The sequence below is a fragment of the Rhinoderma darwinii genome, chromosome 6, assembly GCF_050947455.1.
Source record: "Rhinoderma darwinii isolate aRhiDar2 chromosome 6, aRhiDar2.hap1, whole genome shotgun sequence".
Taxonomy (NCBI): domain Eukaryota; kingdom Metazoa; phylum Chordata; class Amphibia; order Anura; family Rhinodermatidae; genus Rhinoderma; species Rhinoderma darwinii.
In genome coordinates this window covers 136,613,268-136,636,117 of record NC_134692.1, presented here as the reverse complement: position 1 = coordinate 136,636,117, position 22,850 = coordinate 136,613,268, and the positions used below count along the sequence as shown (strand labels likewise).

At 42.5% G+C, this 22,850-nt stretch overlaps 2 protein-coding genes across 2 annotated transcripts in view; one reads left to right on the top strand and one right to left on the bottom strand.

The window, feature by feature from the left end:
• Positions 1-196: 196 nt before the first annotated feature.
• On the bottom strand, positions 197-7,689 carry MSRB1 (methionine sulfoxide reductase B1). Its single transcript, XM_075831446.1, has 4 exons — positions 7,540-7,689; positions 4,802-4,944; positions 4,100-4,214; positions 197-2,029 (listed from the first exon to the last, which is right to left on the bottom strand). Exons 1-4 carry the CDS (start codon positions 7,592-7,594, stop codon positions 1,998-2,000), a joined length of 345 nt encoding a protein of 114 aa, XP_075687561.1. The 5' UTR covers positions 7,595-7,689; the 3' UTR covers positions 197-1,997.
• An 8,650-nt stretch (positions 7,690-16,339) lies between these two features.
• Positions 16,340-22,850, top strand: part of TEX2 (testis expressed 2) — a 33,648-nt gene continuing 27,137 nt past the window's right edge. Inside the window, exon 1 of the mRNA XM_075830576.1 lies at positions 16,340-16,974. The gene's annotated coding sequence lies outside the window, so the exon portion shown is untranslated. The remainder of the gene's footprint in view (positions 16,975-22,850) is intronic.

The following is a 22,850-nucleotide window of genomic DNA, read 5'->3' as shown; positions in this document are numbered from 1 at the left end:
TGCAATGTATCCAGCCTCTGGGATCTAAGTACCAGCTCTTTCGAAGCCACTGTTCTCGTCTCACCCTCCATCATTTCGGAGAATAGGATCAGCAATGCAAGTGCACCATCTAGTGGACATTTCTGTGTACTACATCCTTCCTGGTGGGGGGGGGGGCACTTAGGTTTAGCTTTATCTTACCCACAAACAGAGTCCATTTTTCTCAAGAAAATAAAATATTTTAATTCATTTGTGCAAATTATTAAAATAAGAAATGTAAATGTTGCAGCATTAGATCTATTCCTTAAATTATTATTTTGTGCGCCATTTATTGCAGGAAAACGGTAGGGAAATTGGCACTTTTTTTTGTCACATGAATAAAGTCATAAAGCTCCATTCACTGACATGGCATAGCTAGCTGCGGTGCATAAAACCAACCTTTGGGCCCTTTCACATCACGTTGAGCGGCTTATTCATACGGCTGAATTTTTGTGGCGGATTCGGACGCAGAATTCCGCCTCCCATTCATTGAAATGGGAATTGGACATTTCTTTTTCCCGCTAGCGGATTATTTCAGCTAGCGGAAAAAAAGGAGCGTCCTGTCTGATCTTCGGGTTGATTCTGCCCAAATCTCACATTGAATTCAATGCGAGGAGGAATCTTTCTGTCAACAGCAGGAAGAATTTCACGCCAAATTTTGCGGTGGGACCCGCCCTGCAAAATCCGCCGTGTGAACTGACCCTAACTGTACAGGCGTCCTGTTTGACATCAGGTATTTTTAACATGTAAAAAAAATACAGGACATTTAAACAGGATGCTCAGTCATGATGTGAACGTCGCCTTACGGAGACATGAAGCCACGCCCCTCTTTACCTCCATAATAAAAGGACTGTATAAGGCTTCGTTCACATCTGGGTTGGAGGATTCGTTAGTGGTCTCCATCACAGACCTGGTCAAAAAAAAATGCCAGCGAAAATAGCGCAGCATGCTGCGCCATTTTGTCAGGTAAAAATTACAGGCACCATGGAGGAAACTCGACAGAACCCATTAAAGACGTCAAGTTCTGTCGGGCACCAATGGTGTCCACCAGGCAACGGATCCGGTGCTTCCGTTTTTTTCGTTGCTCTGCTCCTGTGACGGAGCAGAGAAACGGAAATACCAAACGCAGATGTGAACGAGGCCTTGTTTTTCTTTGCCCCACTCTTGTCGAGACCCCACCACTAAACAAAAGTGGCGCTGGCTATGGGACAACAGGAGACCCTTTACTTTTCTCGTACAAGCCTTTTAAATATGAAAAACGTCAACCAATCCAACAGGTCGGTATGAGCAGGCAACAGGGTGAAGGGATATTCCGATCTCAGACATCGCGGATATGCCATAAATGTCTGGTAGGTGCCGGCGCTGCTTGCGTAACTCCCATAGAACATAATTGAGAGAGGCGCGCGCATCCTCGGCCACCTGTCCATAGTCCCAGCAGGAACGGCGGTCGGGTGACCCCCGTTCTCAATGTAAGTGCGGGTCCCAGTGCTTGCACCCACATTTTTCAGTCACTTATGGCACACGTGGTTATGCCATAAATGTCCGAGATTGAAGTAACCCTTTAATTACACGATTTGGCTGCGGCACTTTGTGAGAAGACGAATCACAAGCACCGCGCCTCATGTTTACCGTCTTCACCAAAACCATCTTACAGCTACTATTAAAATACCGGCAGGCAATCACCAGTTACGTTTAACCCTTTGCTGCCATTCCTGGCATGATTGTCTGTATAAAATAACCAATGTGAGACCCTGGTCGCTGTGACCCGGGTGGGTGAGGTGGGTGAGATACTGTGCGTGCAGCTGAAAACATTGCAGGTACAATGCGGGCGGCTGTAGAAAGACGCTTCGAACCACATCCGACGCCATCACGTTATTTTCTTCAGGTGAGACGTCCAGCGGCGGCTTTACCTCATCCGATTCATCCGGTGATGGGCTTCGGGAAAGGTTCTGTGCGTCACGCTGATTTTTTTTTAGGCTTTAAGCTCGATTCGCTCCCCCATCGACTTTGTCTGTACAAGGAGAAAAAGGTGATTAACATTTAGTCTATTTTTAGGGAATGTAAAGTACCACAGTCTTCCTGTTGCGGAAAAAAAAAAAATATATCCGTCCTCAGCAGCTGCTAGTTCGCGCAGGAGGACGGATATATCCGTCCTGTGATGGCGCGGGTACTGAGACTGTACCCACGCGATCAGCGACAGGAGCACGGCTGTTATACACAGCCTGACTCCTGCTGCAACTGCCGGAATCGAAGCGCGCTCCGATTCCGGCAGTTTAACCCATTAAATGCCGCTGTCAATAGTGACAGCGGCATCTAATGTGTTTGACAGAGGGGGGAGCTCCCTCTGTCACCCCATCGGCGCCCCCGCAAACAAATCGCAGGTCGCCGTCGGGTTTCCATGGCAGCGGGGGGTCTAACAAAGACCCCCAGGTCTGCCTTCAGCATCTGCCTGTTAGGCGATGCCAGAGGCATGACCTAACAGGTTGCCTGTCAGTTTTACACTGACAGGCAATAATGCTTTGGTATACTAAGTATACCAAAGCATTATATATGCGATCGGCACATCGTATAGTGAAGTCCCCTGGTGGGACTAAAAAAAATGTCAATCAGTTAAATAAAGTTGGTGAAAAATAAAAAAATTATAATTACAGTGAAAATCAAATAAAACGACTTTTTTTGCCCAAAAAGTGGTTTTATTTAGTAAAAGTGTCAAAACAAATAACACAAACATATATGGTATCCCCGCGTTCGTAACAACTTGAACAATAAAATGAACACATTAATTAAACCGCCGGCGTCCAAAAAACAACGGCAAAATTCTCTCTTTTCTCCCATTCCCCCCATAAAAAAATTTAATAAAAATTCATCTATAAGTCCTATGTACCCCAAAATAGTACTAATGAAAACTACACATTGGCCCGCAAAAATCAAGCCCCAATACGACCACATCGACGGAAAAATAAAAAAGTTACGGCTCTTGGAATGCGGCGATGCAAAGACAAGTAATTTTTATCTAAAAGGCTTTTTATTGTGCAAACGGAGGAAAACATAAAACCTTTACATATTTGGTATCCCCGTAATCGTGCCGACCCATAGAATAAAGTTAACATGTTATTTACGCTGCATAGTAAACGGCGTAAATTTGTAATGTGAAAATCAATGCTGGAATAGCTGCTTATTTTCAATTCTCTCCTAAAATAAAGTTAATAAAAGTTAATCGATATATTATAAGCATCTAAAAATGGTGCAATTACCAAATACAACTCGTCCCGCAAAAAACAAGCCCTTATACGGCTATGTCGACGGAATACAAAAACAGTTACGACTCTTGGAATGCGACCGTGAAAAAACAAAAAATAATCCTTGGTCATTAACGTGCAAAATGGCCCAGTCATTAAGGGGTTAATGACCATCAGTGCCCAAACCCACTGCAACCAATCCTAGTTGAAGGGCAATTGCACCCAATATATAATATACATGGAAACTTCATCCATAAAGAAAGGGTCAGCGTTGTCCATAGCAACCAATTAGACTCCTACTTTCATTCTCCAAACTGTTCAGGAAAAATAAAAGCAGGAATCCGATTGGTTACTAGTGGCAACGATGACACTATCTTCAGCTGACTGTTTTCGCCACTAGGGGGCGATCTGTATACAATTGTATATGGCTCCTATTGACCTGAATAGGAGCTAAATACAGATCGCCCTCTAGTGGCAGCAGAAATTTTTACAAGCAGGTGTGTGGGGCAATGGTGCGTGTACTGAAGAAACAAAGCGCCGCAGCCTGACGAAGAATAGATGGAAAACGCTACAAATTTATTATAATTTGAGCATTATGGCAGGTGCACTTTACTATCAGTGCTTCGAGGTACAGATCCTATGTCTGTAGGTGTTGCACTCTTTTGTCCCCATGACAACACTTCCTGTCCTTGTGTAGATCCAGATCATCTTCCAAATGAATGCACATAACTACCATAATTAAAGCCAGTCAGGACGTGGACAGTGATGTGGACGGAGATCTGGATCCACAAACAGTCCCTGTGACGAGCATATAAACTATATATTGTTGGGGGGGCTTTTACCTTTAGGGACGAACTTAATCGAGTTGCTGAATATTCAGAAGCGGGACTGGCCTTTCTTCGGACCATCGTTTAAAAACTCATGGCCGAGTCCATTGCCGCACTTCCCACACGAGACCTGCGGGGAAAAAAAACGGCGCGTGAGATCACATATAGAAGTTTCAATAATAGCCAGTGATATAGACAGCGCCACCAGGAGGCCTGGCATAACCTCCCGTGACTACTGCAGCACCATTGTAATGTATAGAGACCACAGCGGTCTGCAACCTGTGGGTCTCCAGCTGCGGTAAGACGAGTGACCCGTCAGGGAATTCTGGGAGTTCTAGTTCCACCACAGCACAGGACCCACAGGTTGCAGATCACTGCCATACTAAAGGGGGTTTTACACTGGGCAGCGATCAGCAGATGAACGAGCAAACGCCCAATCATCGCTGATCGTATCGGTCTAAAAAAGTTAAATATTATCGTTGTCGGCAGCGAATGTGTGAACAGGGAGACGCGCTGCCGACATGATGATAATGTATAGGGACGAGCGATCGGAGTAACGACCGCTCGTCCCCCTCCATAGCTCCGTGTGACAGGAGCAAGCGAGCGCCGATCAACGAGGTCTCGATCGGCGCTCGCTGCCCCGGCTGATTATAAAGGGCCTGGAGTCTCTTATGTGTATCTGCCGCCCTAACCCCTTGTGCCCATCCCTTGTCTTACCTTAAGAGCATTGGGCCGTTCTACATACTTGGAGACGCTGTCCTTGTGAACGGTCTCTGAGAAAGCGGGCCAAGGGGAGGAATGCTCAAACTTGGTGCGGCTGGAGAACAGCTCATACCCGCACTTGGAACATACGTATACTCCTAAGGACAAAGTAAAAAAGAATAATTGCACATCATTATATAACGAAAAATGATACAACTTTCTAATATACTTTGTGTAGCAATTCCTCACCGTTTTCAAGCTCTCTGCATGCGGTCACTGAATAAAAACATTATCAAATATCCAGAGGCTGAAAACCCATCCTTCTCACAGCCGAGGGTTTGTTACAATTGTATCCAGGATAGACAATCCTCTTATCCAAGCACATCAACTCTCTCTTGTCTTGAGTTTGTCACAATGTATCAGTGAAGGTAAAATGTATCAGGCAGGATTGTCAGACTGGAGACCGATGTAATTTCACTTCAATGGGAGAAGGCTGCAATACTGTGAATCGTTGACACAGATGTAACGGCGATTCACAGTCAGCAAGTAGATATGAAGGGGAAGCAGCGCTCGTACGAGAGATGCACCCCCTTCAAAACAGCTGATCGGCGGTGGTCCTGGGAGTCAGACCCGACCCATCAGCTATTGATGGCCTATCCTGAGAATAGGCCATCAATTTTTAGGGACTGGAAAACCCCTTTAAGTATTAGGTCTGTACATGGTTTGGAGTCTGGATGTCAACAATTATATTCCCATTCACCGACAGCAAGAAGAGATCTTAACAATGGAGAAGAACTGAAATGTGAAGTCTATTAAAAAGGTGAACTTTTTATTATAGAATTATTAAACTTGGACACAAAAGCCCGTACCTGCAGTTCATAGACAGAATACAGGCTGCCATAAACAGCACCTCGTATTCTGCTGCAGGGGATCACTCCCTATTGCGTCAGGAGGAGATCAGGAAATTGCATAACTAGTAATTCCTTATGATAAAGAACCTTTGCTTTACATCCTCCCAGGCTTCACACTTCCCCTCAGTATATCCTGTGAACTCAACGCCTCTTGCATAAAATCCTATTGTGACAGCAACACAGGTGTATGACAGCAATCAGTGAGTGAATTCCGAGAAAATAACCTCAGTGAACCGTCTCCGCTGAACATCACTATAGGTAATGGGTAACTGCGACTGTAAGGATTAGGAACGATCTTCAGCGAGCTGCAATTTATTAACCCGACACAAAACCTCATGATTACTGAGAAAACTGATACACTGTGTAAAAGAAAACCTCTCACCTCTCCTGTCATGTGTTTGCCATGAAATAACAATTCTGGAGCATCTTTTCTTAAAACGTTGTGTTGTACAGTTCCTCTGTTATTCCTCCTGCAAATTTATGACTAAATTGTCAAATGGGGTTACCAGTTTGGGGGGGGTGGGGTGTCCCTACATAGACTGACACTGTCTAATCAGTGCTGCCAGAGTGATACGGTGAAGGGACACACTCCCAAATGGTAGCACACAGTTGTCAATTTATTCATAAATTTGTAGGAAGAGTAGCAGAGGAACGGCACAACGCAGAATTCTAAGGAAAGATGCTACAGAAGTATTTACTAAAATAAAAATGTCAGGAGAGGTGACAGATTCTCTTTGGGGTTGTGTCTGATACTGAAGTGAATGTTGCTGAACTGCAATACCACACACAACCTTTGGGGCAGGTGTGGTGCTGTTTTTTGGAAGGAACATGCCCTATTTTTGTAATCACGGACAAGGTCTTAAAACCTAGTGCTGGACCTGAGTGGGAGGAGCATGACACAGGGATCCCCGCACTAGACATAACACAGTGGATCAGTTTTGCGCAGTTTTCTTAGATGTTTACGGGTCACGGCCTCCATTTTCTGATCGTACCATCTGAGCTGCATCTCATGGATATTAAATCGAAGGAGATATTGCCCAGAGGAAACGCAACGAACAATCTCCAGACTCCTCCATTCCGGAGGATCATATCCCTCGCTATACGTGCGGCAGTTACCGGAGAATCAGCCTTACTACACCGGTGATCTACTTACTTGTAGTTAATAATTATTTGGTCATTGCTGTAATAGAAATAAACTCTCTATACAAGGACTGAACTGAATAAGTGGAACTGCAGTGTAAAGCATGGGGGATGAACAATCCACAAATGCTAAAACAGACAATCAGTGTGAGTTTCTGATCATAGCTGTGCCCTAAGTGGGTGGAGCTTAAAAAAAAATAAAAAAGTCATTGAAGAATGTAAACTGGTGCAGCAACATTTTCTGGAAGGGAAAACAGACAAGCCATTGAACGGCAGCGCCGAGCGGTCACATATTGTAGAAGTGTAATATATATTTTAGCCTAAACTCCACAGGGACACCCATGATTCATGGTAAAATTGTGCCCTTACACAACTTGTGCATGGTTATGAAACTACAAGTCCCAGCATGCCTTGACTGGCGCTGAGTGTCATGGCATGCTGGGACTTGTAGTTTCCAAACAGCAGACGACTGCGATTTTAGACTTCAGTAAATAAAAAAAAAATTACAACATTCGCAACGCGTAACGACATAGCAATGCAACATATTCCATGTGGTCAAAAACGCAGCGCACTATATCCCATGACGATATGTAACATATTACACAACACTCAGTAACTTTCAGCGGCGCGAATGACAAGCAGATCGTCTCATCCAGAACTCCCCTTATCCCGATCTAAAGTGATCAATAAAGTCTCCATTACCATTCTCGAAGTGATCTTTATAAACCTCCCCACCAAAGAACGAGCAGAACGACATGGCGTTGTTTCACGGGACCTTCCAATATTGACCCTCGCCGGCCACCACCTTTCACTGCTGAAACAAACCAGCCGTCAGTATCTTGTATAAAGCGTTTGGAGGGGCGGGGCTTGGCATTGCGTCATCAACATGCGTGGTTGCGTCCTTTGCGTGTATCCGCATTTGGCGGCCATATTGGTTGTGGTAGAAAACATTGAGGAAGATGTTTTGATATGTTTAGGGTGCAGTTTAGTGTCTTGTGACTGGTTTACGTTTTGTTGTGTTAAGAAATTGTTGTTATTACCGTAATTGGAGGTGAAATCATCCCTCTCTCATGTGTAAGGTTTGTTATTTTTTATGCAAGAGGTTGCATCAGCTAGTTCCCTGTTTTGTAGTGTTGCAATGAATCAGGGAGCTGCAGATTGTGTTTTAAAATGCATGTAAATAAACCTTTAATAAATAAGACCTGATATGTGCGCTGTAACTAGACCATGATGCACCCCAATATACGTAAATAAAAAATAGATACAATACAACTGGCGGAATATTCATAATGTATATAATATGCGTACCGTAGAGAATTTTACATATGAGAGGGTACAAAGTTCCCACATAAGAGAGCAAGCTGCACATGCCCCCATAACTGCGTGCCAGACATAGAAAAACCTATAAGTGCCAGCCATACATAACCCCATAATACTGTGACAATGCCAACCACAGAAGCTCCTTTAAGTGCCAGCCACAGATGCCACATGACAATGTGCCAGCCATAGAATAACCTATAAGTGCCGGTCAGAGATGATGCCATAGCAATGTGCCAGCCACATGCCCCCCAAAACACTAACATTACCAGCTACAGATGCTCCTACAAGTCTCAACTACAGGTGCCCTATAACCATGTACCAGCCACGGATACCCCCATAACACTGCCAGCTACGTATGCTCCCACAAGTGCCAGCCAGAGATACCTCCATTAAAAATTGTACCAGCCACAAATGCCACATAACAATGTGCCAGTCACAGATGCCCCCATAACAATGTATTAGCCTCTGAAAAACCTGTCAGCCAGAGATTACCCCATAACAATGTCAGTCGCACTGCCAGCCACAGATGCCCCCATAACACTGTAATACTGCCAGCAGCAGAAGCTCCATCAAAAGTGTTCCAGCCACAAATCCCCATAACAATATGCCAGCCACCGAAGAATGTAAGTGCCAACCAGAGATGATCCCATAGTAACGTGCCGGCCACAGATGCCTCACATAACACAGATGCTCCATAACAATATGTCAGCCATAGAAGATCCTATATTGTGCCAGCCAGAAATTATCCCATAGTAATGTGTCAGCCACAGATGTCCCATAAAACTGTGAGTCACAAATAGTCCCACAAGTACCAGCCACAGATGTCCCATAACAATGTACCAGCCACAGATTTCGGATAACAATGTGCCAGCCACAGATGTCCCATAACAATGTATCAGCCACAGATGTCCCATAACAATGTACCAGCCACAGATGTCCCATAACAAAGTGCCAGCCACAGATGTCCCATAACAATGTACCAGCCACAGATGTCCCATAACAAAGTGCCAGCCACAGATGTCCCATAACAAAGTGCCAGCCACAGATGTCCCATAACAATGTGCCAGCCACAGATGTCCCATAACAATGTGCCAGCCACAGATGTCCCATAACAATGTATCAGCCACAGATGTCCCATAACAATGTGCCAGCCACAGATGTCCCATAACAATGTGCCAGCCACAGATGTCCCATAACAATGTGCCAGCCACAGATATCCCATAACAATGTGCCAGCCACAGATGTCCCATAACAATGTGCCAGCCACAGATGTCCCATAACAATGTATCAGCCACAGATGTCCCATAACAATGTGCCAGCCACAGATGTCCCATAACAATGTGCCAGCCACAGATGTCCCATAACAATGTGCCAGCCACAGATGTCCCATAACAATGTGCCAGCCACAGATGTCCCATAACAATGTGCCAGCCACAGATGTCCCATAACAATGTGCCAGCCACAGATGTCCCATAACAATGTATCAGCCACAGATGTCCCATAACAATGTGCCAGCCACAGATGTCCCATAACAATGTGCCAGCCACAGATGTCCCATAACAATGTGCCAGCCACAGATGTCCCATAACAATGTATCAGCCACAGATGTCCCATAACAATGTGCCAGCCACAGATGTCCCATAACAATGTGCCAGCCACAGATGTCCCATAACAATGTGCCAGCCACAGATGTCCCATAACAATGTGCCAACCACAGATGTCCCATAACAATGTGCCAGCCACAGATGTCCCATAACAATGTGCCAGCCACAGATGTCCCATAACAATGTGCCAGCCACAGATGTCCCATAACAATGTATCAGCCACAGATGTCCCATAACAATGTGCCAGTCACAGATGTCCCATAACAATGTGCCAGCCACAGATGTCCCATAACAATGTGCCAGCCACAGATGTCCCATAACAATGTATCAGCCACAGATGTCCCATAACAATGTGCCAGCCACAGATGTCCCATAACAATGTGCCAGCCACAGATGTCCCATAACAATGTACCAGCCACAGATGTCCCATAACCATGTGCCAGCCACAGATGTCCCATAACAATGTGCCAGCCACAGATGTCCCATAACAATGTGCCAGCCACAGATGTCCCATAACAATGTGCCAGCCACAGATGTCCCATAACAATGTGCCAGCCACAGATGTCCCATAACAATGTGCCAGCCACAGATGTCCCATAACAATGTATCAGCCACAGATGTCCCATAACAATGTGCCAGCCACAGATGTCCCATAACAATGTGCCAGCCACAGATGTCCCATAACAATGTGCCAGCCACAGATGTCCCATAACAATGTGCCAGCCACAGATGTCCCATAACAATGTATCAGCCACAGATGTCCCATAACAATGTGCCAGCCACAGATGTCCCATAACAATGTGCCAGCCACAGATGTCCCATAACAATGTGCCAGCCACAGATGTCCCATAACAATGTGCCAGCCACAGATGTCCCATAACAATGTGCCAACCACAGATGTCCCATAACAATGTGCCAGCCACAGATGTCCCATAACCATGTGCCAGCCACAGATGTCCCATAACAATGTGCCAGCCACAGATGTCCCATAACAATGTGCTAGCCACAGATGTCCCATAACAATGTGCCAGCCACAGATGTCCCATAACAATGTATCAGCCACAGATGTCCCATAACAATGTGCCAGCCACAGATGTCCCATAACAATGTGCCAGCCACAGATGTCCCATAACAATGTGCGAACCACAGATGTCCCATAACAATGTGCCAGCCACAGATGTCCCATAACCATGTGCCAGCCACAGATGTCCCATAACAATGTGCCAGCCACAGATGTCCCATAACAATGTGCCAGCCACAGATGTCCCATAACCATGTGCCAGCCACAGATGTGCCATAACAATGTGCCAGCCACAGATGTCCCATAACCATGTGCCAGCCACAGATGTCCCATAACAATGTGCCAGCCACAGATGTCCCATAACCATGTGCCAGCCACAGATGTCCCATAACAATGTGCCAGCCACAGATGTCCCATAACAGTGTATCAGCCACAGATGTCCCATAACAATGTGCCAGCCACAGATGTCCCATAACAATGTATCAGCCACAGATGTCCCATAACAATGTGCCAGCCACAGATGTCCCATAACAATGTGCCAGCCACAGTATGTAGCCATAACAATGTGCGAACCACAGATGTCCCATAACAATGTGCCAGCCACAGTATGTAGCCATAACAATGTGCGAACCACAGATGTCCCATAACAATGTGCCAGCCACAGATGTCCCATAACAATGTGCCAGCCACAGATGTCCCATAACCATGTGCCAGCCACAGATGTCCCATAACCATGTGCCAGAAACAGATGTCCCATAACAATGTGCCAGCCACAGATGTCCCATAACAATGTGCCAGCCACAGATGTCCCATAACAATGTGCCAGCCACAGATGTCCCATAACCATGTGCCAGCCACAGATGTCCCATAACCATGTGCCAGAAACAGATGTCCCATAACAATGTGCCAGCCACAGATGTCCCATAACAATGTGCCAGCCACAGATGTCCCATGACAATGTGCCAGCCACAGATGCCTTCATGGTCTTAAAACGCAAATATACAAATGTAAGGTCGAGCCCTGGTAAGGACCGCAGGGTTAGTCGTAAAGATGATACAGTAGGCCCCAGTGTCGCAAATGAAAAGTCATTTACTGACCGATGATATATAAAATTTGGCCGCAAGGGGAATAAACACAGCCTCTTAAACGTTCAGAAAATACAAAATGGCGGCTCACCAACTTCTCTTGGCTTCTAGTAAAGATATTTAAACTCCTCCCTGGTGCAGGGAGTAGATGAACATCCACTTTAAATCCTGTCTCTCAATCTCTACATCTGCTTTCTTTTGTCTCTTTCACAGCAATAATCTGCGGGGAGGATCCTGCACTCCACCGGCCGCAGCAATGGACCCACTCTGAATTCAGGGCTTATTTGCTCCTGCTGGCGCAACAGCTCTCCTGCTGCTCTATGGGCCGCGCACTGAACCCCGGTATGTGGGAACAATGACCTTTTATAATTTAGGCGCCTCCCCCAGCGCGAGGCACCCAGCGTTACAACACTGTGCGTCCTCACTGTTATGGAGCTGTAAATTATATTCACCGATGGCGTCCGGGCTGTTTCTCCTGACACCCACGATAGACAGGGTAAGCCACCATTCTGTAGTAAACAGCTTTTCTGGTTTTGGGACCTGCCAGCTATCAAAACATGTGACCACAGGTCCTATGCACATAGCAACACAATGCATAGTAATGCAGCCTGGCCACTAGGTGGCAGCATAGCAATGGAATTACATACGTAATAAACTTGTAGGAAATGTTAACAAAAACATAAATTTGCACATTTCAAGAAACAGTTGCATTTTTTTTCGGAAGGGGCTGCTGCACATCCTTACATCCCCTGCATGCCGCTCCTTTCCACCCCTTTTACACCTATAACTAGATATATTTTTAGCTATTAATCTGGAATGTCACTTTAAGGTGACTCCAGGGTGCAGGTTCATGTTAAAGCTGTGATCATTCTAATTGTATCCCACAATCCTATCGGAATTTTTTTTTAATTTTTTTAAAGTGGTTACTGTGCCTTTAAGACGTTACAAGTAAAATCTTAGATTTTGCTGAGTTCTGCGCTTCGTGTCGAATCTCGTCAGTAATCTCCGTGACAACTTGGACTTTGTCTTTAAATTCCTCTGATCAGCAGCTGAGAGGAATTAATGCAGTAATGGAAGGATACCCTAATGAATTTAGCCGCTCAATCCCCTTTCAGTCAGTAAATCAGGCTTAGGGAGGGCGCAGTTTATATTTAATGTGTCTGATGCTTTGGGATCAACATCCTGGACAGAATTACTACACAAGCTTCCCGACAGAGATCTCTGTTTTTAAAAATGAGAACCATTTTGTTATGATGAGAGAAAAATACCCAGCTTTCCTCAATTCCAGAACGACCAATCTGCCCGTTTATAGGTGATACACTGGCAGGGGGTGTATCACCACAAAAAAAAGCATAATTGTCATTCAGGATACAAGGAAAGTTGGATGCCAACCTCTATAGGCATTGTAATGTCGTCCATATTAGATGTCACCCAGCTTACCCAGACAGATTTACCCTTCATGACTCAAGGAGAGCTGGGTGCCAGCCTGTATAGGAGCTGTAAAGGTGTCCCTATTAGATGTCCCAGGTAAATTTCCATGTATGACTCAAGGAAAGCTGGGTGCCAACCTCTATGATACTGCAATGGCGTCCATATTGGATGTCACCCAGGCAGATTTAGCCTTCATGGCTCAAGGAAAGCTGGGTGCCAACCTTTATAGAAATTGTAATGGCATACATATTAGATGTCCTAGGTAAATTTGACATTCATGACTCAAGGAAAGCTGGGTGCCAACCTTTATGTCACTGTAATGGCGTCTAAATTAGATGTCACTGAGCTTTCCTGGTCAGGTTTGCCATTCATGATTTTAGGAAAGCTGGGTGCCAAACCGTATGGGAGCTGTAATGGCATCGTCATCCAGCTTTCCCAGGTAGACTTGCCATTGATGATTTAAGAAAAGTTGTGTGCCAACCAATTGTTGGGAGCTGTAATGGAGTCCATATTAGATGTCTACCACCTTTTCCAGAACATGCCCCACAAATGTTGCCACCCAGCTTTTCCCAGGTCCTGAATGACAAATCTGTCTAATTATAGGCGATACAGGGTCTCGGGATGTATCACAGTCAGATTTGCCATTCATGACTCAAGGTAAGTTAGGTGCCCCTGGTTTCTGATGGTGTCCATATTAGGAGATACAATTTTATGGGGGATTTTTTTTAAAGGGGAAAAAATCCTTACAGTTGTGGTCCCTGTCACCTCCACCCCAGGTTTTGGCCCCCGGGGCCCGCTCTCCTGCTGCTGCCTGGTGCTTGTATTCCTGCATACGCCGGACTTGGATCTTTTACAGGGCTAATAAAAGCACCGAGCTGTAAATCTTGTCAATCTCCAGGCGTGTTCTTACAGTGCATTAAGAATTGATGAATAAATAGAGCTTGTGTTCAGACGCGGCCGCTGCTGAGCGTAGCAGAAGCTTCCTCATCCTCCGGAAAGTTGAACCCTATGAAACCAAATCACCAAATCTTAGCTGCCGCGAGTCAATAGGGCAGAGTTGGGGAATAGGCCGCTCCATAGCAGAGGCAAATCCTAGAGAACCTGTCCCAAGATCGACAATTCTCAATAAATGTCTGATCGCTGGCTGCCCCACCACTGGGACCCCCACAGATCACTCGAACGAGGGTCCCAAGCCCCCTGTTCCTCAATGTACGATCGCAGTGAGCAGACGTTTGGGTGCTGTCGCTTCATTCAAAGCCTATGGAGCTAACGGAGATCTCCGTCAGTCCCATAGACTTTGAATGGAGTGGTAACGCGCATACTCGACCTCCGATCTCAGGACCTTCATTCTAGTGATTGGTGGTTGTCCTACTGATCAAACATTGATCACCGATCCTGTTGATTTTGGCACAGGCCCTTTAAATAGTGCTGACTCCCTCCAGACTTCAGACCTTCCCTCCAGACTGCAGACCTTCCCTCCAGACTGTAGAGCTTCCCTCCAGACTGCAGACCTTCCCTCCAGACTGCAGAGCTTCCCTCCAAACTCCAGACCTTCCTGTTAGGCCGTGTAGCCGGCACAGATAACCTGCTATAAATGTCCGCCTGTCTGTGTGATCGGTTTGTATTTGTATATTCTATCACTGATCTTCTTTATGTTTGGAGAGATCCGCCTCTTATAGCAGCGAGTGACAGTATGTGGGTCAATTGCTCAAAGTGCAATTCCATAATATTTGAGAACGGGACAGCACCGTCATAGGAATGAAATATTTAAAAATCCATAATCTGCTAATCCTAATCTGGACATTATGAGGTGTCTATAGAATTTACATTTCCATAACTGTTGAAAAAATACAAATTCTCTGTTCCTGCTGTAAACCTTGAGGGCTCGTAGCTGTTCATGGTACTGGACTGTCAGTGACGTAGATCCAGGCCAAGGACAGGTCAGTGCTGTGTCCCTGAAATGAAGGCCGGTATATGACAGATAGAATATATTTTCAAGAGCTTCTTCTTTAAATGACATCCCTCCTACATGTCACCTAACAGCTGTACTTACTCCTGCTATTACAGCGCCCGTTCAGGTTGTCACCCAGCTTTCCACAGACCGTGAATAGCATATAAATCTGCATTGTTCTAAGTGTATATCTAAACTCCCAGCTTCTTACTGTTATGCCCATGTGTCAGTCTTTACTGTTGTTCTTGCATTCTATTCTTGAACTAGGTAGCTCAGCTGGTACAGTGCTCTAGATAGCGTTATATTGTTATAATAAGCCGGGTCTTCTCTCCTTTACTTTAATTGCTATAAAAGCCATACTCGTGTGCGAGAAATGAGCCAATATTAGCAATGAAGACAATGGCAGCAGCATCAGCATACCCCCATTAATAGTGCCATCATAGACAGCAGAGTGGCCTCCATGAACAGTGCCAACTGAGTGCCCCCTATGTACAAAACTGGCAACAGAGTACCCCCATAAACAATAATGCCAGCAGAGTGCCCCATATATACAGTGCTAGTTACGTACCCCAGTACACAGTAGTAATAGAGTATAGAAATGGTGGTCTTTGCCATTTAAGTGGTTAATGTATACATCCATGGTGGTTTAGGTTAGTGAAGTTGTCCATGATTATTACTATAATATATCTTTATGGGGGTCAGCACTCAAAATCACATTGTTTTTCAATGATAAGATTCTTGCTTCTTACAGCCACCACTAGAGGGAGCTCACTCATTAAAGTTAATGGAAGCTGTCTAAATTCATGTGTTCAGCTCCCCCTAGTGGCGGCTGACGGAATAAACACTGTACAAGCGCCTACACCTCTTGGACAAATAGTTCAGAATATCTGATAAACCGGCGTCTATCAGGTCCCATAATGCTGGATTAAAGGAATTTTTCTGTATATTTTGTCACCTTTGTGTGTATACTGCGTCTTGTGATTGTCAAGTGCTGCATTATATGCTCCATGAAGTATATTAGTATCATCATCATTATTATTATTATCTCCAGGTCCAAGCCGGACTCCTGCTAATCCCTCAAAGTGCCCCCCCCACGACTGTTCGCGCTAGTGAAGCGCAGCAGCCCCTGTGGATTGATATCCAGTCCAGTGCAATGCAGCATTTATCAATGGCAGGAGGAAGATCATCTCCCGGGATGCTCCGGATTCAGCTGCAGGCGTCCCCCACAATGTGCTGATCTGAGAAGAAGAGAAGGAAGGAATCTTGGAATAAACTAGGATAGAAGGCTGTGATATAGTAACACATAGCGGATACTGTAACGCCACAGCCAATAGAGGCAGGCACAGGCTGCGAGCAGGGGACGCACAATCCATCTGCAGAGCTATTAGTGCAGCTTTTATCCGCTCAGCATCCAATGGCATTGAGCTCCTCTCTTCTCCAGCAGCACATTTCACCCCTGAAGGAGTTGGAGGCTTTATTTTGGAGTCAGTCCTCCAGCAGCACCCCCTGTGTGTGTGTCAGAGGGGGGCTGGCTGCTCCAGTCACCGCACACATCTCTGCATTGCCCAGGCTGCCCGTCTGCTGGAGAAAAGACGCAGAGATGCTGATCCTTCCTGATCAGAGCACTCACCTGAGTCCAGACCGTAGCCGACGAGACGCCAGCTGTCTCTTGGGGTGAAGCCCAGACTCCCCCCCCAAATCACGATCCGGGGGCATTCCCAGCAGGTAAGTCATTAGTACATATTGCACTTCTCCTCAACAACCATTTTGGGTATATTCTACCAAGTGGCGAGGGCATCGGTTTCTACATATATGAGAAGTAACCCATTCTGTGCCCCCTGGCAAGCTGCTGGCACCGCACTTTTTTTTACCGCTTAGATACCAATTAGTGGAATACGTCGCAGTCATGCCAGGCAGGTGCCCATAACCGCGCACATATCACTGCAGCTGTTGCACCCATTGCCTACTCAACCAGTAACTGGCACGACACACAGCTGGTATCTTACCGCCTATTCTGGCTGGTACTGGTGAGATGGAGAAGCGGCCTTTAAAGCAGAGCCAGGGGGGGCACAGATTGGATCCAAGTCTATGGTCATTTTCCAGTACGTAGGAAGGAGCGATGATTCTGTAATAAGACCGTCTGATCCTTAAATCGTGTTACTATGTTCAAGTGTAGCAGAGCAGAGTTTGTCAGATGTAGCAGAGCAGAGTTTGTCAGATGTAGCAGAGCAAAGTTTCTCATTTGGCACAATGCCTCTGTTGTCGGTGGGTTTCCATAGAACTACAGGTGAGGATACTGTATTATCTCAGAGCAGTAGAAATGTAGTCAAATTACTTATTCAGCTCTGCTACATCTAGGCAAGGTTTAATATACGTCTATTAGATAAAACGCTGAGTTGTGGGCATCCACTCTGCTTCATTGCAGCTACGGTGTAGGTGACAGGTGCATAACCCGGGGGATGGTATCCCATTGGGAATCTCATAATCTGTTTCTTGAGGCCTCACTGGCAAAATGATTTATTTCCGAGTCCCAGATTGAGAAAATATTGATTGGTGCGGTCACTGAGCAATGTCACGGCGTCCTGAGGTCAAACGGACACTAACCCTAAAGTCGGCAGCTTATAATAGTGCAGCAGCGTTATAAGGGGAGATCTGTGACATAAGTAGCAATCACGGGGCAGGGACTTTTATACACTTCATGTCTCTCCCCAGGCTGAAATGGCTGATAACAGCGGACAATAGATTATATCCAACTCGGCAGCACAGAGGAATAAGTTTAAGCTCCTGGTAATACTGATGTCTTGTTATTTGGGCCCCTCTGACACCAGGGCCCGGTGCCCCTAACCTTAACCCCTGGTGCAGGTAATGGAGATAAGAGAGTTTCTGATTTGGATTAGCTAATTGGTCAAATGTCAACATTTATATCACCCCAAACAAAGCGCAGCACCCCATGAAGGAATATTAGGGGCTACAATGGCTAATTAAGGGCCCCTACCAGGAGGTGTTGTTTTGCAACAAGGCCCTGAAAGTATCATCAGTAGAATACAGGCGCTGTTAATGGCAGCCTGTATTCTGTTAGATAGTCTGCCATCAGTGCACTGAGAATATAGAAGCTGCTGTACACAATGCCCAAGTTTTGATGTTCCTGACTGTGACGTATTAAGGACCTGAAATGAATGCAATTCCCTGATATGATCATTACCCTAAGTGACCCCAAATGTTTTGCTTCTCAGATAGATAGATAGATAGATAGATAGATAGATAGATAGATAGATAGATAGATAGATAGATAGATAGATAGATAGATAGATATGAGATAGATATGAGATAGATATGAGATAGATATGAGATAGATATGAGATAGATATGAGATAGATATGAGATAGATAGATAGATATGAGATAGATATGAGATAGATAGATAGATAGATAGATAGATAGATAGATAGATAGATAGATAGATAGATAGATAGATAGATAGATAGATAGATAGATAGATAGATAGATGGATAGATGGATAGATGGATAGATGGATAGATGGATAGATGGATAGATAGATAGATAGATAGATAGATAGATAGATATGAGATAGATATGAGATAGATATGAGATAGATATGAGATAGATATGAGATAGATATGAGATAGATATGAGATAGATATGAGATAGATATGAGATAGATAGATAGATATGAGATAGATATGAGATAGATAGATAGATATGAGATAGATAGATAGATAGATAGATAGATAGATAGATAGATAGATAGATAGATAGATAGATAGATAGATAGATAGATAGATAGATAGATAGATAGATAGATATGAGATAGATAGATAGATAGATAGATAGATAGATAGATAGATAGATAGATAGATAGATAGATAGATAGATAGATAGATAGATAGATAGATAGATATGAGATAGATATGAGATAGATATGAGATAGATATGAGATAGATATGAGATAGATATGAGATAGATATGAGATAGATAGATAGATATGAGATAGATAGATAGATAGATAGATAGATAGATAGATAGATAGATAGATAGATAGATAGATAGATAGATAGATAGATAGATAGATGGATAGATGGATAGATGGATAGATGGATAGATAGATAGATAGATATGAGATAGATAGATAGATATGAGATAGATAGATAGATAGATAGATAGATAGATAGATAGATAGATAGATAGATAGATAGATATGAGATAGATAGATAGATAGATAGATAGATAGATAGATAGATAGATAGATAGATATGAGATAGATAGATAGATAGATAGATAGATAGATAGATAGATAGATAGATAGATATGAGATAGATAGATATGAGATAGATAGATAGATAGATAGATAGATAGATAGATAGATAGATAGATAGATAGATAGATAGATAGATAGATAGATAGATAGATATGAGATAGATAGATAGATAGATAGATAGATAGATAGATAGATAGATAGATAGATAGATAGATAGATAGATGATAGATAGATAGATAGATAGATAGATAGATAGATAGATAGATGATAGATAGATAGATAGATAGATAGATAGATAGATAGATATGAGATAGATAGATAGATAGATAGATAGATAGATAGATAGATAGATAGATATGAGATAGATAGATAGATATGAGATAGATAGATAGATAGATAGATAGATAGATAGATAGATAGATAGATAGATAGATAGATAGATAGATAGATAGATAGATAGATAGATAGATATGAGATAGATAGATAGATAGATAGATAGATAGATAGATAGATAGATAGATAGATAGATAGATAGATAGATAGATAGATAGATAGATAGATAGATAGATAGACTGTATGTCTAATGGATGAGTGAGATGAAAATTGCTTTTGTGGATCACATATCCATTCTTAGATGGGAGAGCTTAATGATCTGCCAGATGTTTGTTTTTCCTTAATCCGGGCTTATTATTCTGTCTGAACCCCCTGGCTGGAAGAAGCTTTTTCCTGCTCCCCCAGATCCTGTCACTATAAATTAGGTCATTCATATATCTGCAAATCCATGGAACACTATAGCTTCTAACTCGACGGAGAGACTAACATGAAATATAGCGGCAATTCAGCGTATCTATGTATTTCACTACCCTGTAGTAATATAGACATTGTGTGCAACTTCTCAATCATTCTGACCCTCACATACAAGAAGATCACAAAAATATAATTATACTGCAGTTTCTAAGGCTGTCCTACCAAACATAAAGGGGATGGCAGTATAGTAGTTATTGTCCTTGTACATAGGGGGCAGTATTATAGTAGTTATATTCTTGTATATAGGGGGCAGTATTATAGTAGTTATATTCTTGTATATAGGAGCAGTATTATAGTAGTTCTATTCTTGTATATAGGAGCAGTATTATAGTAGTTATATTCTTGTATATAGGAGGCAGTATTATAGTAGTTATATTCTTGTATATAGGGGGCAGTATTATAGTAGTTATATTCTTGTATATAGGGGCAGTATTATAGTAGTTATATACTTGTATATGGGGGGCAGTATTATAGTAGTTATATTCTTGTATATAGGGGCAGTATTATAGTAGTTATATTCTTGTATATAGGGAGCAGTATTATAGTAGTTATATTCTTGTATATAGGGGGCAGTATTATAGTAGTTATATTCTTGTATATAGGAGCAGTATTATAGTAGTTCTATTCTTGTATATAGGAGCAGTATTATAGTAGTTATATTCTTGTATATAGGAGGCAGTATTATAGTAGTTATATTCTTGTATATAGGGGGCAGTATTATAGTAGTTATATTCTTGTATATAGGGGCAGTATTATAGTAGTTATATACTTGTATATGGGGGGCAGTATTATAGTAGTTATATTCTTGTATATAGGAGGCAGTATTATAGTAGTTATATTCTTGTATATAGGGGGCAGTATTATAGTAGTTATATTCTTGTATATAGGGGCAGTATTATAGTAGTTATATACTTGTATATGGGGGGCAGTATTATAGTAGTTATATTCTTGTATATAGGGGCAGTATTATAGTAGTTATATTCTTGTATATAGGGGGCAGTATTATAGTAGTTATATACTTGTATATGGGGGGCAGTATTATAGTAGTTATATTCTTGTATATAGGGGCAGTATTATAGTAGTTATATTCTTGTATATAGGGGCAGTATTACAGTAGTTATATTCTTGTATATAGGAGGCAGTATTATAGTAGTTATATTCTTGTATATAGGGGGCAGTATTATAGTAGTTATATTCTTGTATATAGGGACAGTATTATAGTAGTTATATTCTTGTATATAGGAGCAGTATTATAGTAGTTATATTCTTGTATATAGGAGCAGTATTATAGTAGTTATATTCTTGTATATAGGGGGCAGTATTATAGTAGTTATATTCTTGTATATAGGAGCAGTATTATAGTAGTTCTATTCTTGTATATAGGGGCAGTATTACAGTAGTTATATTCTTGTATATAGGAGGCAGTATTATAGTAGTTATATTCTTGTATATAGGGAGCAGTATTATAGTAGTTATATTCTTGTATATAGGGGCAGTATTATAGTAGTTATATTCTTGTATATAAGGGCAGTATTATAGTAGTAATATTCTTGTATATAGGGGGCAGTATTATAGTAGTTATATTCTTGTATATAGGAGCAGTATTATAGTAGTTATATTCTTTTATATAGGAGGCAGTATTATAGTAGTTATATTCTTGTATATAGGAGCAGTATTATAGTAATTATATTCTTGTATATAGGGGCAGTATTATAGTAGTTATATTCTTGTATATAGGGTGCAGTATTATAGTAGTTCTATTCTTGTATATAGGGGCGGTATTATAGTAGTTCTATTCTTGTATATAGGGGCAGTATTATAGTAGTTATATTCTTGTATATAGGGGGCAGTATTATAGTAGTTATATTCTTGTATATAGGGGGCAGTATTATAGTAGTTATATTCTTGTATATAGGGAGCAGTATTATAGTAGTTATATTCTTGTATATAGGAGCAGTATTATAGTAGTTATATTCTTGTATATAGGGAGCAGTATTATAGTAGTTATATTCTTATATATAGGGGGCAGTATTATAGTAGTTATATTCTTGTATATAGGAGCAGTATTATAGTAGTTATATTCTTGTATATAGGGGGCAGTATTATAGTAGTTATAGTCTTGTACATAGGGGGCAGTATTATAGTAGTTATATTCTTGTATATAGGAGCAGTATTATAGTAGTTATATTCTTGTATATAGGGGGCAGTATTATAGTAGTTATATTCTTGTATATAGGGGCAGTATTATAGTAGTTATATTCTTGTATATAGGGTGCAGTATTATAGTAGTTCTATTCTTGTATATAGGGGCGGTATTATAGTAGTTCTATTCTTGTATATAGGGGCAGTATTATAGTAGTTATATTCTTGTATATAGGAGGCAGTATTATAGTAGTTATATTCTTGTATATAAGGGCAGTATTATAGTAGTTCTATTCTTGTATATAGGGGCAGTATTACAGTAGTTATATTCTTGTATATAGGAGGCAGTATTATAGTAGTTATATTCTTGTATATAA